Source organism: Bufo bufo, chromosome 5 (assembly GCF_905171765.1).
Source record: "Bufo bufo chromosome 5, aBufBuf1.1, whole genome shotgun sequence".
NCBI lineage: Eukaryota > Metazoa > Chordata > Amphibia > Anura > Bufonidae > Bufo > Bufo bufo.
Window position 1 is genome coordinate 166,672,413 of NC_053393.1, and position 19,012 is coordinate 166,691,424.

The 19,012-nt window shown below is 40.4% G+C and overlaps 1 protein-coding gene across 1 annotated transcript in view; it reads right to left on the reverse strand.

Annotated features, from left to right (window-relative positions):
• The window catches only part of DLGAP1 (DLG associated protein 1), a 322,787-nt gene that overhangs the window by 2,665 nt on the left and 301,110 nt on the right, over positions 1-19,012 (reverse strand). The window contains exons 8-9 of the mRNA XM_040432120.1: positions 16,966-17,057; positions 14,852-15,004 (exon numbers count right to left, since the gene is read on the reverse strand). Coding sequence (XP_040288054.1) covers positions 14,852-15,004; positions 16,966-17,057 — 245 coding nt within the window. The remainder of the gene's footprint in view (positions 1-14,851; positions 15,005-16,965; positions 17,058-19,012) is intronic.

The following is a 19,012-nucleotide window of genomic DNA, read 5'->3' on the forward strand; positions in this document are numbered from 1 at the left end:
ATTGTCATCACCACTTACAATACAGATGTCATATCCAGTATGCTGTAACTATATGTTCAGTGGATATTCATTTCACTTTCACTTTTGCAACTGTACAAAGTACAACAGTTTATTTGAGGATTTTTCTTTACGAAATGTTCCAAATGATCACACAGGGTATACAGATCGATTCATTCTTAAAGGGGTTATCCAAGTTAGTTTTATTGATGACCCATCCTCAGCATAAGTCATCAATATCAGATCGGCGGGGGACCGACACCCGGCACTCCCGCCGATCAGCTGGTGGAAGAGAAGGCGCGTGCTGTGTCAGCCCTACCTTCTCTTCATTGTTTATTACAAAAAGCCGTCCCATTCACTTTAATGGGATGGCTCTGAAGTATTCACTTGTATAGGAAGGAGCCGTCCCATTGAAATGAATGGGTGTTATTACAATAGAGAGAAGGCAGCACTAGCACTGCACACGTCTTCTCTTCAACCAGCTGATCCTGAGGATAGGTCATCAATAAAAAATAACTTGGACAACCCCTTTAAATCAGTCAAGTAATTATGGTTCGATATTTGTAAAGTATTTCTATGGACAATACGACTTGTGGGATTAGGCTCGCCAATACTCCTGGTGATTAGTTTCCTTTGTTACAGATGTTGCTAGTGAAGGTCATTTATACATAATACATCAAATGATAGCAAGTGTGTTCTTGTGTTTTTTTGAGGTAATTATCAGTTGATTTCAGGCAAAGGCATGGGCGTAAATATAGCCCTAGCAGCCCTAGCTCTTGCTGTGGGGCCCAGAGGATATGGGAGGGGGACCAATCAGGTGCAAGAACATTGTCTTTTTGTGGGGAATAACAATATGGTGGCTTTTTGCTATAATCCGGGTTTTCTTATATATGGTGATATTAAACATACCTTTAATTATTGCTTTTTGTGCAGCGGTTTTCATTTTCTTACACTAGGTGGTAGGGCTCCATCTTACTTTGCCATGGGGCCATATCAGCTGGCCAGGATGTAGTGGCCAGAGGTGGACAGACCACAGTAACAGCCTAGTTACGTCTATAGGAGATACGCTATTTCTGTAACACCAATTGAAGTGAATGGGAGCTAGGGAAACAGTGTAGGACAACTAACTATATTGCTTCCTAAGCTTATGAGAGACAGAATATCTTGCTTTTCCATAACCACCTCTGGCCACTATATACAATGGGTATTCCAATCTCCACCAAGAATGACTGAGATGGGAATACCACTTTAAACAGTGACTCTGTAGGATCTGACTCCTTAGAGCCACTATTAATTAAAGGGGTTGTCTTTAGGATATGTCCCCATTGTCTTATAGGTGCGGGTCCCACCGCTGGGACCCGCACCTATATCAAGAACGGAGCCCCGAAAGTGAAGGAGGATGCACTGCGCATGTGCAGCAGCCCTCCATTCATTTTCTATGGTGCCTTCGAGCCCATAGAAGAGAATGGGAGCGGTGGCCGGTCATGCGCGGTGCACTCCCATTCACATCTATGGGGAGCCTGCTTGGTGGTGGCCGGACCGGAGTCCTCCAGCCACCACCTTGCAGGGCTCCATTCTCCATTCTCGATCCATGAATAAAATTCTACAGGTTTCAAACTAGCACCTGGATCTCAATACTTCTTCAAATAAATCCATCCGTATAGCGCCACCTGCTGTTTGCTCTTTTTCTAATTTCTCTGTCCTGCTCACTGAGATGGAAGCACATGCTCAGTTCCATCCTTCCACTGCCACCAGCTGCAGCAGAAAGGACACGCCCCTGAGAAAGGACCCACCCCCCTAAGCTGACAGCTTGAAATAAATCTAGCAGAACAATTGGAGCAATGAATCGGGGTATCTCTGGATCCATTTGAGGTACAGGGTTGGTTCTAGCTTTGTTAGGAAGAGGTTGTCATGTACTAGATTATGTATGATTTTTCATATTTTTACATTAATAATGGGATAATCCCTTTGAGAATTTTTTTGCTGAGAATAACTTTCTCCTTTTCCCTTCCCCGTCAGCTAAATCAACCCATCAGTGTAACAACCTTGCAGAAGGGCATCCCATTTTCATTTCTCCTTCTGCACCCCTTTCCTGTTGAAAACAGCTTTGTCTGTTATTGGGGTTGTGGGCTTTAGAGAAAACTTTGCAAAAACTTAGAATTGTGCATAACCTAAAATTACATATGTTTGAGTAAGTAAATACAGATGTATGGTTCTTCTGATTTGTATTAAATGAGAAGCAGCTATGGCTTCACAACAGTCAAATAAGGTTAATGAAATGACATCATTCGGCAGGAGACAGTAAAGGCTGCTTGGCTTCTATTAAAATAAATCAAAGCTATATGCCTAGTTTTGGCACACACAATCTATAACTAACTCAGTTTAATGCAATAATGTACGAAAAGAGTACAAAAATAAGGCAGCATGCCAATACGCGTATGCACAGAGGACTGAGCTATTAAAGCACAGTGTAACTAACCCAGTGTTCAATAACACGTGTTGTAATCTGTTTAATACATGTATCGCGTGTAAACGGTGCTGACCCGCTGCACACTAGATACCAAGTAACAGCTACCCACAACAACGTGGTTGGGCAGTAACATGCTCTGATCCTGTAGTATTGTACCTGGGTTTACACAGCCCTGGGATACAGTGAGAGTCGTTGTTCAGTCTTGGAGAGAACGGAACACTTTATGTAAAGCGATTGCATTGCTGACAACAACCAATCACAGGCAGATGTCAAGGGGTTGTGCAAAGAAAAATCTTCTATGTTTTTCAAACCAGCACCTAGATCTGAATCATTTTTCTAATTGCATATATTTAAAAATGTTATCGAGCTACTGAGCTAATCAATGAAATCTATCTGAATAGCGCCACCTGCTGCCTTTTCCTAATATCTCTTTCCACTTTAGTGAGGTGGACGCACATGCTCAGTGCCATCCTTCAACTGCCACCAGTTGAAATAAATCTGGCAGAGCAATTGGAGCAATGAATGGGGAGATCTCTGGATCTATGTGAGGTGCAGGGCTGGTTCTAGTTTTCTTAGAAAGCGATTATAAGGTACTCTACTCACTATAGCAGCTATAACCCCTTTAATTTCAAAAAATGCACTGATTTATTTCTATGGGTAACAAGTACATTTTTTAATCAGATTTAAAGGGGGTTTTCAAGGACTTAACTATTAATGCCCTATCGTTCGGGTAGATCTTCCAGTCCCCCCACTGATGAGCTGCGGCACTGGAACCAGCAGTGTACACTGTGTAATGGCCGTGACTGGTTACTGCACTGCTGCTCTCATTATGGGAGTCACGGCCACTACGGGGATGGGTCGTCAATTTTTAAGTCCTGGAAAAACCCCTTTAGTTACAGTGGCAATGGTCACTGTCAATTCAAAGCAGGTATTCACACTGACCAATTACTGATAGATGAGATTGAAAATAGTTGGATCACGTAAAACATTTCACCGCTTGTAATATGATTTAGTCCGCCATGATATACAGAATTTTTAGGCAGTGTTTTATTGTGTGGGTGTTTTTTATTTTTTTTAAGGAACCCTATCCATAGTTTTTGTATTGCTTGCAGTATTGGAGGAAGTTTTATGTCTCAGCAGTCCTCATATAGCCACAGATCAATAGAAAACCAAGGCAAACAGGGTGTATATTAACAATGGGTTTCAGGGTGCCCTAGTGGTGCAGTTTTATAGAGTGCTATGCGGTAATATAGTAATGTGGCCGTAAAGCATGTCTGTTTGAGTAAATAATTATATTCCATGAAATAAAAATCTGGAGCATCGTTTCTCAGATGTCTGTGCGGTGTCATTCCTCTGTTATTCCTCTGACTAAATTGTTGCCATTTCCCTACATGGTCTCACAACATCATCACTGATTGAACTGTGTAGGGAATTCTCTGACATCTGGTAACAACCAGGTGTCAATATTCATACATTTCTAGGAGTAATAACAGAGGCACAGCATACCACAGATGCTGCAGAATTGTTACATTATGGTGAATTCAAGCATTTACTGAATCAGACGAGTCTTTACACGGTCTGATTCTCCCTTTGCATCAGCAGCAGTTCTCTCCGCTCCCTCAGAAGCACACCTTTACGTGTCAGAAATCAGTAATGCGGATTGTTTATTAGGCAAATAGCGTTGACAAAGCCATTATCTAGGCACCTGAGTGTCACAGAGTGAGCACAAAATGTGCTTGAAAGTGGCCAAACAAGGTCGTGCTAGTTCAACTGTAAGGTTACAAGTGATCGAGCAGTGACACAAAAGTATAACTTTTAGCCTGCGGCTGTTTATAGAAATCATGGCTCGATTTAAAGAGCTGACTTAACAGGAAAAATCTCCGAACAAAACACAAACGACCAAAATTCCCCAACGTGTCAAATTGTTAGTATCCAACTTTCTCACACTTGTCAGGTCCTCAAAAGAATAGATCGGTAAAACTGTAAAATGAATAAATGTTTCACAATGTATTCAAACCAGGCTGAGAACAGAGGAGACATAAGGTTGTACTGGGTATCAGCAGTCAGATACAGAATATACTATATTCATTTATTTGCTGCAGGACTTTATTATTAAATAGCAGCTATAAGTACTAAGTTTAAACTATTTTGTTTTTTAGTTTATTTTTCCATGGGTCCCAGTTATAGCTTAGGCACAAAAGCTCAGCTCATTCAACCTAGATTATAAGGGCTTGTGCACATTGCTATGTTATAGCTCTCTATGTGCTGCAGGTTGTATGGAGCCGGAAATACTCCCGTCAAAAATGTCTTTATGGCTCTACTGTAGGTATAAGTAGGTTGTATGAATCTGACAGAAGACAAATGGTGGCAGTATACCACTGCACATGGAGTGTATATGGCACTCCATGACACCTTAGGTTAGTTTCACATGGCGGTAATACTTCCACACTTTAGGGTCTGGATTATGGCTGCAACACCACAGTTTTACTATACTGAACTCTGTGATGATGTAGATGGTTCAGTTCAGACCACGCAGGGTTCAGGTTTTTTCATTCTTAATACTTCCCATAACATGAGGCCATATAATGGCCAGATGAAACATGCATGTGTTTAAGGCTGTGTTCACACCATGCCTTTGTAAATCCTCTTGACATGTACACTGATCTGCCCATAGATTTCAATGGCCTAACATATGCCAATAGAGTATCCTTTTTTTGTTACATATTTGGCAGATATATTTCATTTGATCCCACAAAAAGTATCATGAGCAAAATACATTCCATTGTACCTCAACTGTAATGTGACAGTACCTAATTTCTTTGAGGAAGGCCGACAAAATGTATTCAAGTGGTTTTCTAATCTTCAAAAATGATACATGAAATAAGATTAGTCACTAATCTAGTGTTTGTAGCTGATATGCCTCTGTAAACCAGCCTCATATGCAGTCACATGACCATGTGCCCCCCGTTCTGGTTATATCTCCTGCTTGTGTGACATCCCGTATATTGAACATGAGGTTTCTCCCCTCTCCTCCTCCCTGGAGTACATCGTGACACACATCATACCTCTTTTACCACTGCTCTCTGGCTGCTCTCCCCAAACTCCCTGTGTCAGGAGGGACCATGTTTAACATGCTGTGTAGCAGATGCAGTGTCTAGTCTATAAGGGTACAGCTGAGGAATCTGTCAGTACCAGAAGTATGCTGTGTGTGAATACAGTGAGTAATTACAGTAATAGCTTGCACCTTTTAAGGGGCATGCATGAATCTGTAAATAGAGATGATGTCTTTTTGAGAGAAGAGACACCATTGGAACTGTAGCCCTTCACATTGGAAATCTCACCAACAGCAAGCCTTTGCAGCATCAAAACAAAGTTGCAGTAGAGTTGGGCAAGATACACAAAAGAAAAAAAAATACTTCTGAGCTATAGTGGCATAATTTGGTGAGCATTCAGACAGATGTAGATACTTTTTATGTATTTTTACTGAAAGTTGAAAGGGTGATGTCTTTGAGAGGGGAGACACATCAGAGGAACTGTAGCCCTCCACATTGGTAATCTCACCAGCAGCAAGCCCTTGCAGCATCAAAACAAAGTTTTTCATACCTTCTCCGTTGCTGTGACGGGCTCCGCTGTGGTTGGACAGCTCACAGACAAGGAGAAAGAGATACCCCCTGAGAAAAGCTGGCATCTCCTCCTCATTGTACTAATGCTATCTATTAGCATACAGGGCGCAAAACCAGAATGGGGGCACAGCAGGGCAACAGAGCAGCTGAGCTGAAAAAAAAAAATTACACCGATGGCATCTACTAATAATGCCTAACAGTGCCAGCTACTTATATTGTAATGTCAGGGCCGTTGAAAGGTCCTTTTTAAATAGAAAAGAAAATGTTAGAATTATGAGTTTCTGTTATTTAATGGAAAACAGTTCCTGTCTAGCAGTCCGTTGAAGTAAATGAGTGTGCTTGATCTTTTAGGTGGAAAGTTATGAAGTAACAATGCCAGAGTAGAGGTTATGGACGGTGGCAGTATAAATAGATCAGGATCGTAAAAATAAATGAATTACTCTACAGAAAACTACACAGGATAAATTCAAGGTTTAGGAACAACATGAAAATATATGGCAGGGAGATACATGTATACAGATGGAATCCAAAAACTGTATTCCAAAAATTTTTAATTATGGAATAAAAAAGATAGAAAAGACTAATTCATTAGTGCAATTTGTGTATTAAAACCATATAGTTAACAGGTAACTGGCAACTGCTATTTTGTATACATTTATGGTGTTTTTTTTCCTGTTTTTTATTACGGTATTTTTTTCCACATCCTTTTTTTTTTAAATAAAAAAATAATTTCCACCCAAAATGTATAAATAACCTTATAAATCAGAAGCTAGCTTCTCAGAGATTGATGGGAAAACTGTCTGTGTTATGTGACCATACACCTATAGCAGTCACTGCCAGTTACCTCTAGCAGCTGCTTATCTCCCTTGAGAACTCAAGAACAGGAATGTAAAAATTCATCATGCCCAATTCTTCTTCTTCTCCAACATTTGCCAAATGAACATCAGCTAAACATCTAATACACATCAGATGGTTGACCAGCCCTGGTGACCTTCGTCTAATATGTCTGTGGCCACCTTTAGGCTAGGTTCATAAACAGTGTAAACAATAAGCTCTTTAAGTAGACTTTTGATGTGGATTTAGCAGAACTCTGCAATAGACAGGCCATGCTGATTCAGACTGGCCCACAAGGGAAGAGGTGAATCCCCTGGTGGGCCCCCAGGCAAGCGTGGACCCCCAGTTCCCTCCCCCTTGTATAAGTGGCACCTGACTACTGCACTACATACGAGTAGGCAGCTTATAGAATCTCAACCAGCCTATGTGTCCATATAAAAAACTGGTTAGTTCATTATTATAGATGAATCATGTGCAAACACACCTGGGGGGGGGGGGGGGGGGTATCTGTCTTTTTTTATACACCTTTCTTATGTGAAATGAAATAACGATAAGGATAGAAATACGATGTTATCGATGATAATCATGTAATACTTATTGTTTGTGTATATTTTTTCTTTTTTTGTTTGTGTACTGTATCTCCTTTTTTATATTGAAAATGAAAATAAAAATTGTTGTATAATAGATGAATCATGTGGCGGGGAAGACCTCTAGGTACAGAGATCTGCCAGCCGGTATTCTCTTTCCCCAGAGACCTGCCTTTTTAATTCACTGCAGGGGCCCCATAATAATAATGGTGGTTGGTCATCTATTTTTGAGAAGCCAATTGAATGGTGATAACCGTTGCTTAGGTCAGTTGCTTTTATACATGACACCTACTATGACCTGCATCTACTGTATATGTACTGATATAAAAATTAATGGTAAGCTATTTCATGAGAAGCTCACACTTACCTACCATGTTACTGTCTTTTTACCGCTTTGTAAAAAAAAATTCAGAAGGCCCCCAAAACTAGGTTGACCATAAAGTGTCTCACTGGCAACAAGTGTTTTTCACGAATGTGGAATTAAGGCATATTACTGTGTAGTGTTGAATTGTGTCGGATCATCCAGAGAGAGGAGACACGCTCTACCCTGGCTAAATAAAACAAAAATTGGAAATGGATTTAATCACACAACTCCTTGTGATGAACAAATATTTTCAGTTTTACATTGTGATTTGCCTATGTCAGTTTGCCACACAGTATCTTCTGTCACCTTACAGCCTTTGCCACTTCAATATTTATTTTTCTCTTTTTTATTTTTTAATTGTATTATTATTAATAATTGTTGTTGTATGCCCTGTAGCTGTTTTTTGTGTAGTATAATCATGCCTTCCTGTGACTACTTCTGTACAATGTAACTTTATGTCCTCACATAATAGTTACCTAGACAGAATGTCATATGGATAGTTACTAGGCACCTTTTCTGCTTGTTATATTTTTTTAGATAGCAAAAGTTATTGGAGATACATGGACATCATGCTCATTGAGTTGGAATTTTAATATATTAAGACTAGCATTTCTGATGCCACTCTTAATAAGAAAGTATGCTGACGTACGATGTCCTAACATTATTAAAAGGACATAATTTTGGCACCTCCTTGGGAGGTCCATGCACCAGAAATTAAAACCTATACCAGCATGGAGCTGGCATGGATTTCTGGTGTCATGTCCACCAATTTTTCTGTGAACATATAAGTAAATGTGATGGGTTGTTGAAGTCCCGCTCCCCTCCCACCCACTTTTTGTCAAAGTGGTGAGACATTTAGAAAACCCCAAAAGTCAGAAAATTAGTGACTTTTCTATGTTTTATCATAGTATTTTGTTACATTTACCCCATAGACATTTTAAGAATATATAACCAATATGGTCACCAAAGGGGTCATCACTGAACTCAGTAGAGCACCAGGCCAAGTTGGATTACATATATTTGGAAGCACATATTTAACCCCTTAAGGACTTAGGACGTACCGGTACGCCATGTTTGCCGAGTCCTTAAGGAGCCAGGATGTACCGGTACATCCTAACTTTAAAACTACATTGTGGCGCGGCGGGGGTTAATCGGAACAGGATGTCCGCTGAAATCATTCAGTGGGCATGCTGTCACAACGCCGGGGGGGGGGTCATGTGACCCCCCGCATCGGCGATTGCAGCAAACCGCAGGTCAATTCAGACCTGCGGCTTGCTGCGTTTCCGGTCCATTCGGGTCTCCGGTGACCCGATGAACCGGAAAAGGACGGTGATCGGTGGTGTGATTACACACCACCAATCACAGTCCGAGCATTTGGGGGCGGCGGTGCTGTCCTTGGTGCTGATTGGTGCGGGGAAAGAGGCGGGAGATTCAAACTCCCGGCGCTCCTCTCTCCCCTCCTCTTCCTGCTGCTGCACCTGCACCGTCCTGCACCGTTCTGCACCAGCTCCTGCGAACCCCCCCGTCGGCACCCATCACCCTCCTGCACCCATCACCCTCCAGGTAGGTTAGGGTCAGTGAGGGAGAGGCACGATTAGGTAGAGATAGAAGGGAGAGTTAGTTAGGGGAAAAAAAAAAAACTTTATCTGATTTATTGTCTTTGGTGGTTGGGGTTCACTGAATTTTTTTTTTCAGTGACCCATTTGTGAATCTGATGGTGGAGCAGACGAACCTGTACGCCCAACAGTTCGTTGCTCAGCACCCGGGCTCCTTTTTGGCTACACCCGGTGGCTGGACGCCGGTCAGTGCAGCCGAGATGAGGACATTTTGGGGCCTCGTGCTGCACATGGGTCTAGTTCAAAAACCCAGTGTCAGGCACTACTGGAGTGGGGACGTCCTCTACCAGACCCCACTCTACAGTATGGCCATGACATGCCCCCGGATTGAGGTCATCCGGAAATGCCTGCATTATGCAGATAGTGCAGCATGTCCCCCCCGAGGTGATCCTGCCTATGACCGTCTGTAGAGTGACCCCAGCCAGTATCCTCTTTCCCCAGGGACCCGCCTTCTCAAGGTCACTGCGGGGACCCCCTGCAAGGAGGATGCACATATCGTATTTTATGGATCACATGTAAAAAACTAGTGCAGATGAAGAATGCACCTGAAAATGAATACCTATAATATGACTGGTGTCTGTGAGCAGCTTCTCCACTCTTTGTCCACACTCATTTTTATTCATGAGGCCCTAGGTGTTTTACTCATGGAAATGCTTGGGGGAATTTTGGAAAGATTGAGGTGATCTTGACTCTTCTGCTGCCAAAGTCACAACATGACTCAATTTCCCTACTACATCATCTACTTACAACATGAAAACCTTAAATATTCTCAGAATTACAGGACTGTGAGGTGCCCATATGAGGAGACTAGCTAAACGTGGCAATTATCCTGATGTATTATATCACCCAGTGACACCACACAGAAGTGCCTAGCCTAGATGTAGAATGGAATAGTGACCAGTCCCTCAGTAACCCACTGGCACACTATCAAGTCCCTTGTGACCAATACCCAGTACATTGTGTCACTTACCTATTTCCAGGAATGGAAAACACAATAAGTGTATCACAGACTGATCTAGAAACATTTATCTTGGGTCTACAGAAAAAATCATTAATTCTAATACTCAATATATAGTGATTTTTCACATTTACGTAGCAGAGCATGTAGATTGTAATGTGTCTTGTCATGATGTGATGTGTAATTTCTATCATGTCTCTAGTACATCCATGTGAACATATCCTAATATTTTTGAAATCATTGCCATCGTGCTGAGCATAAGTTATAATTATGAAAGACTATTGCTTCCTTTGAGGTAGATTGCAAGGTTATTATATCCTATACCTTTACTCACAGTATTTTTTCACTTTCAAGGCACTATAATGGACTACTAAACCTAAAGAACGGGAACAAACCATAGAAAAGGTACCATTCACTGTACGAAAGTACAAAAAATAGCAACAAATGTAATTTTTGACTCGTATAGACCTATACGCTTATTGTGTTAACGTATTAGTTGTACAGTATATATTTGTTAATATGGGACTTTCATGTGAATATCCACATTTAAAAAACATTTTATAATTTTTTGTATTATTAAGGGTGATTCACACGACCGTATAAATGGATCTGCATCCGTTCTGCAATCCGTCCCATTTCAATGGGGCCGCATCCGTTGTTCCGTTCCGCGGCCCCGCAAGAAATATGGAGCATGTCCTATTCTTGTCAACGGTTGCGGACAAGAATAGGCATTCTCTATATAGCGCCGGCCATGAGCGGTCTGCAATTTGCGGACCGCAAAACACTTACGGTCGTGTGAATGCACCCTTTTCTTGCACTGATCATATGCTATCCAGATCCTAGGCATTCAAAATTCTGGAGGCCTCAGAGCTGAAATCCTTTAGCAGCCCTTGCTGGTTCAATGCCATCAGAGATTATTTTTATGATTTGTAGTTTTTAAGAGTGCATTCACACGACCGTATAAATGGATCCACATCTGTTCCGCAGTTTTGCCGGTTTTACACTGTGTGCTGTCCGCATCCGTTGTTCCGTTTCACGGCCCCGCAAAAAATATGGAGCATGTCCTATTCTTGTCCGCTGTTGCGGACAAGAATAGGCATTCTTTATACAGCGCCGGCCATGTGCGTCCTGCAAAATGCGAACCGCACGCGGCCTGTATTCGTGTTTTGCGAATCCACAATTTGCGGACCTCAAAACACTTACGGTCGTATGAATGCACCCTAAACCAGACGATTTACAGCACGTGGCTTTGGAAAAAGCGACTATACAGTATGCAAATATCAGCCAAACATGTGAATCAGCAGACATTCTGATCTATACTGCAAGACTGTACCCCTTGTGTCGGGGAGATAGCTTTCCACCAAACAAGTTGTTCAGTTGTCAGCTATCTCGTGTATGGCCAGCTTTTCTGTCTCAGAATTATCACAGAAGTTCAGAAAAGCTCTTAGCGCAACGTCTGCTGACAAACTTGTTAACCATTTCCAATATCAGGCCGCAAAACTTTTAAATCCAGATGTAACTGAGGGTCAGATCAAGATATGTAATGAAAGTGCTTACAGAGTTACCAAAATGTGTATGTACAATAGTATCTGTACATAAACTGATGTTCAAGGTGACCCATTAAAGATGCCAAAATATACTGTACGCGTTAACTGTGACTTTAGTAGTCTGTGGGATTTCCTGAATGGTTGGCCATATGTAAAACTGTTACTGTATGATTTTTCCGTGTGTGCATGTCAATGTTTCTAGGCGTGGGCCTGAAAGAGTAAAGGCTTAAACTGCAGCATCACATACTGTAGATCACGCATATCATAAAATACCCCAACTAATCATATAAAGTTTGCCAAATATTCACTTCCAAGAAAAGTATCTTAAACCAATGAGGAATTTGGTGACTTATTATATAGTATTACATTATATGCTTCCCTTTGCTATATTTGAGAAATGTCATACAACTCTAGAAATGTAGGATGCTATGTGTCAGACATGAGAACTGGACTTCTTAGGTTAGTGCATATAATCTGTTCACACATTTCTTACGTTATAGCGAGATTCAGTTTGTTTTCTATGTATTTACTAGTGTCAAAGTGAATATAGTCTAAGATATATACAGAATTTCTATGTATCCTACGAGTCATTATAATAATGATTAAAAGTCGCCTATTAAAATGTAATACATGACTTTACTTTTCACTTGAGGTATAGTAAATGGCCACCACACACTATTAGAACAACGTTCAACTACGTTCCCATGACCGTAATGTTTTCTGTCCAGTTATTTGGCCCAGCAAACAGGAAATGTGGACAGGTTTCACAACTTCCGTCATTCAGGTGTTTTCTCAATATCCCTCATAAAAGTCTGCATTCTGTATCACGTTACTTCAACACATACTGGAGGCCATGAGTTTGTATTCTCCATTTCTTCTTGCCTATATAGGTTGTGTTCACACCACATTTTTGGTCTTTGTTTATTGTATACATTCAGTAAAGACGTATACCAATTTATACTGCAGTGCCATCATATGGAAAAATGTGTTCATATGATTGGCATTTATATTTTTTAAAGGGAAGGTGTCATCAAAAAATGACCTATAGTTAAACTCCAGTTTTTATGTTAAATGTATTTTTAAATATTACAATTTACCTCACTATCTATATATTTTTTTTAAATCCTAAAATCCTACATATTGTTACCATAGAAAAGGTACCAATAATTAATGATAAGTACAAATACTTTTCGCACTGGCCACTTATCCTATTAATAATCGTCACTTCATTTCCTCTTAAAAGGAACAAAACATGATAAAAGTTAAGGTCCCACATTTGGTGTGAGTACACCTAGGCTGGAGAAACTATCTGCACCTAGCAAGAAATGGAGCGTGGCTTCATGAGAAAGGGGTGAAGCTCAGTGGGAATAGGGCGTGGCTTAAGATGTTTCTTTTGTGCCAAAATTACACCACAATTCTGGTGTAAAATTCTGTCACAAAGTAAGCCAACCAATATTTGGTATAGCGGTAGAAAAATGTGTCTAGCTCTGCACCAAATCTATCATCCAGCCTGATAAACTGTACATCTAAACAGCCTTTCTAAGCTTACGCCATCTAAGGACTTAGTCATCTGCCTCTTTGTTGCCCTTCTTGCAGTATACTTATTATTTTTTTATAAGTAGATTTTATTATTCTTCACAATCTTATTTTATTATAATGTTCCCCTGAAGATAAGCTAATCACAGTGTTCAGTCCCCTATAGCACCACAAGTAAAGTATTACACAGGTCCCAATGGCCTGCCTGGGTTATGCAAGGGCCTGACAGGTTCTCCAGATTAAGAGACACTCCCAAAAGGGGACCCTCATCAAGTAAAAATTAAAAATTGGTTTTCTAAACCAAACAACCCCTTAAAAAACCAAAAGAAATATGCCTGAAGCACATAGGACAAATGTGGTGGAAACAAAGTCTAATATTCCAAAAGAGTCCACGAAAATGCATGTCATATCTCAATTGCTTCTTTGAGTCTATCATTTTGAAGTAGTCTAAAATATAAAGTGCCAAGGTACTACAGTAGATCACATCACTTGTGGGCCTCTGTTTTAGATAATAGTAAATTGATTGCTTCTACAGTATATCAAAACTAAACAGATAAAAACCTAGTTAGATGCTGGCTACTTACATTGATATACTTATTCCAAAGTTATAGCAAAATTGTGCACTCTTACAGTAGTAATTACAATAACACCACCTTACAAAACTGAATGAGATAGGGTTGAGAAATTTATTGGAGGATCCAAGATAGTTGTGGAAGCCCAACAGGTAGTTTGTTAAAAGCAGTAAGTAAAAAGCGTAGACCTTGTCAGATCGGCATCTGAAGTGAAATGTTTTACAATCGGCAAATGATTCATCTTGTAGGGAAAATATTAAAATATTACCTGAGAATGAACACCCCACCAAAAAGATAAAAATAATTACACGTAATAAGTTAAAGGGTTTATTGTGTCCTAGTTTTGAAGAATGGCAGAGGTTCCTTTGCAGTGTTTGTTGCTGTTTTTTGTAGTGAATACCAGGTTCAGTGGTGTTTTCTGTGCTTCCTTAATTTTCTTGGTAGCACCTCCTAGAATGTGCAAGTAAATTGATGATTGCGCTTTACACCGAAATATACCGCAAGCCTATTTTTTTGTTCAACAGAATAAAATGCCATTGCAAACAATTCATTTCGGCCATACTGAGATCCAGTCAACCGGTGTGGCACAGAGGAATGAGCCTTGTTCTATATGTCAGCCAGGGCTTATTCCTATCAGTGCTCAACTGGTTATAAAATCCCTATAGTTGTATTCTGATAATATAGGAAAAATGTAACAACTCAAAATTTATTCTATACAGCAAAAAGACTCTGGTATAGGTCACTTACCTTTTTATCATTAGAGTCCATCTGTTTCCAGTTATTGGCCTTCAACTGATGAAGTTCATCAAATTTCATACTGATGTTCTCTATTGACAGCTGTAGCATATCCCAGAACCCAGCTAAATCCTGAGAAGTAGGTCTTGGATGTGCATTGGGGTTCTGCCAAAGATAAACACAATTTGATTATGTTTGGTACATTTCTATGGCATCTCTGTTGCTATGTACTGATAAAATGGGCAGTGATATGTAATTCTAAAAAAAAGTTTAATAGAAAAAAAATCATACAACAGGGTCCAATTAGATTAAAGGGGTTGTCCCATCAGGACATGCCTTTTCCATATATGCCCTGATGGGATATATGGTTTGAGTAAGGGACCCTATCACAAAGTGGCTCCTCACTCAGACCTCTCTCTAAGAGCCAGAATACCAAGGTAAACCCAACTTGTCCATTCATTAAGTGGTCTGTCATTTATAAGGCCAGGAACAGCTTCCTCTGACTATAACAGATGATAACCAGGTGGTAGAGACGTGAGGCCTACAACAATCAGCATCGGCATGAGAGAAACCCTTTAAATACAGACAACCGGAGATGGGAACTCAGTACTGGACCTGGAATGCTCTGAAGAGGAGACCTTCTGACCATTGGTTCCTGGTCTCAGTCTCTTTAACATTTATATTTTACAGTGTCATGGCTGCTAATACATCTCTCTCCATTGCAAGTATTGTCTGCTAAGGCTACTTTCACATCTGCGTTTTTATATCTAGCAGGCTGTTCCAGCCAAAGACCAGCCTACCAGATTTCACTGTAGTAGTAGTCAATGGTGTCCAGCGGTGAACAGCAGAATCTGGTTATGCCGGCTATGAAATCTGGGAAGCTGTTCCTCTGCCGTAACAGAATGTGGTATTTAAAAACACAGATGTGAAATTATCCTAAGTAGAGTAACCTAAAGTATGAAAGTAATTGTTTTTGGCACAAGAATGCTACAGTTCAGCAGATACTGTAGACTCCAAAACCTCTGTATGAACAAGAATTTGCAGTCCTAATTCAAGAAGAGAGTATGTTGCATGACCTAGTTCTTAGTGTAAATAGGATCATTTACCTATTTTAAAGTGGTTCTTCCACCATATTTTGGCTGTGGTACTTTTCTGCCTGAGATAATGAGGAATTGGACCGGACATTTGCTGTATCTGTTATTACAGCAGGATTTCATGGAGTTCGGCACTTAGAAGCAGGAAATGAAATTTTGATCAAATCGTGTGATTATGGAAGGCAAACCTTGAGTTAGGCATCTGTACAACAAATGCTTAGCAGTTGTCTTTGGACCTTAGTAGTATGCCTACTGATATATGTTCAAGGTGAACATTTTCCAAATAAAATGACAAATTGGGAAGAGACACAACAATGACCCAATGTTTTTCCCAGAATTAAGAGAACCATTACTGGACATGGTAAAATGGCATCTAGGACTGCAGGAAGTTCCTATTGACTTGTCTATGTCATCAAACCTTATGCTCTAACTCAAGTATTTCCTTCATCCTGTAACTAACAATGTAACTGGCAAAGCATAATCCATCGCCCAGCTCACTAAGGTGCCCGTGGGAAGAAAGACAACCATTCCAAAAATGTAAACTGAAGCTGGAGTCATTGCTAAGCTGCTGCACTATTTTTCCATTTGAAAATCATATATGACAGATGTGAGGCGAAGAAGAGTAATTCCAGCAATTACTCAGATTTAGGTCATCAGAAGTGCTAACACCTAATAACTAGAGAGGCATGTTATATCAGTGCATTGGTGCAATACAATCGCTCATGCTAGCACTGGAGTAAGCATGTCTGGGCAAATGTAACTATGAAAACACAGCCAATGGGCTGTATGCAGGAGAAGTCATTGATGTTTGCCCAGGGAATTGTAATGAGTGGGATTAGAAACAGGAAAACTCTCTGTAATTGTAGAGCATGTTCTACCAGACACAAAGAAAGGGTGCAGAAACTTCTCAAAGAATAAGCATGCTGCTTGAATTTATCCACATTTGTAATATTATTATTTTTTTTTAAATTCAATACATATGGGAAGCAATAAATTGGTGATGTTATTGTGTAGGATATAGGTTTTACATACCAGGTTTTCCTCGCACAGCTCTCTAAACTGGTAGAATTTCTGTGACATCAGGAGCTGGGCGCAGCCGACCGCACTACGAATCTTCTCTAAGACTACAAGAATACAGAGAACAGCTTAATATGATCTGTTGAAAAAGGACTGTATGCTAAACGTACAGCAGTTGTAATAATCAGCTCGCCGTCTGCTCAGACTGTATGGGATCTTTGTTTTTGTAGCGGGTGCAAGCAGTAGACAAGCCAGACCAGCAGCCGGGAATAGTAATGTGAAGAGAACTTCTTTGGAAGAGCTCCAGCACTCCAAAAAAAGGTTAAAAACAATGATTCTATTTGCAAAATGTTAAAAGCATGAGTACAAGGACCCCACGCGTTTCGAACCAAGGTCGGTTCTTGATCATAGGTTCTTAATCATAGCATTTTTTTATGATAAAGAATCAACCTTGGTTCCAAACTCTTAAGCCTTTTCTTGGGGCGCACGTAGTCATGTTTTTAACATGTTTAAAATAAAGTAATAGCTTTCTACCTTTTTTTTTTTTTTTTTGGAGTGCTGGAGCTTTTCCCAAAAAGTTTCCTTCATATTGCTATTCCTGGATGCTGGTCTGGTTCGAAAGTGTAAGCCTTGATTAGCAACTGATCTCGGTTTAAAATGCTCAAGTGCATACTGACCTCGGTCTCGGGGTTCTTTGGGGTGTAGATACTCATGTTTTTAACCTTCTTTGGAGTGCTAGCCTTGAACTCTTCCTGAAAAAGTTTAGTTCATACTAATATGATCCCCACCACGGGCGATGTGATTAAGAATATTCCTTCTTAATTCCTGTTATCTATATGAACAATGACAATTTGTGTACAGCACAGCAGAAGATGTCGGTGCTATATAAGTAATAAGACACTACTAAATAGCACAAGCTAATGGCACACACTACTTTCCTGCGGTGGAATCTTTACTATTGTATGTAGTCACAAGTCTGCACCATAAATGAAAGTGCACCTGTAGACCCACTAAGGAACCCCTTCCTTCTTCTATAGCAGCAATTAGATTAAAGAAGGGCATAATTGGTTCCTTACTTTGTGAACTGCAGAGGATAACAACAGAAAAGGAATGGTATCTGGTTAAGCATTGTCAGTAAATCTGCCTGGCTGTGCTGTTACTAGGAAGCTAATAATGTCAAGAATGCTTTTATCTTGGCAAGTCTGAACTGACTGCTGTGCTTTCAAAAGACAGACAGAAGACTCTTCAGTCTCCAAGCAAGGAAAGGTGAGAGCCTCATCTTCTGACGTCTAAGACTCGACTGGTCAGTAACTTTATATACGAGTCTTTATTGTGCAGTCAACGTTAAATCAGCAAATGTGTATGAAATATATAAGTGAACATAAAGTCATCTCCCAAAGTGATAGACAATGATGCATCTCTAGTCCTTGCGGGTGTATATGCCTTGCTCACATACACGTAAAGTGCGGTTTGTGTTTCGAGCCTCAAATACTATTGAGCTGCCAGTGAGATAATGGCACACAGATCCCCGCAGTGTTACAGGCTGTTGTCAAGTTGTAATGAGCTAGCTCCATGAAGCAGCTGTTTCACACAAGGGCTGCTTTGTCCTACAAAGGCCTGGATCACTTTACCGGGGAGTGGCCAGGCTTCATGTTAGCTGCAGCAGTTCGAGGGAAATAGATTCAATACAATGCAGATCTTCTGTAGTGAGACCCTCCAGTAAAACTAGACTCTGGTGAGCTCTACAGGTGACTTCAATACAACATCTGGTGCAACACAAGTTACATGATGTTTACAACCTCATGTTAACTCCCAAAACTTGGGCAACATCTGTGTTTTACCCAGCGTGGGGTTAGGACGTGTTAGGAAATGATGGAGTCATTCAGTAACTGTCATAGGAATGCCTGCTCCCTACTGTGTACTTTTGTGTTAATAGTTGCTTCCATAACGCAAGCGCATCGAGAAATCTGAAGTTCTCACCCACACTATCTGAGATTGGCACCAGACAGATTTTGTTCTAGTTTCTGATTTATATACCTTTTCTTAGATTACTCCATTCTAC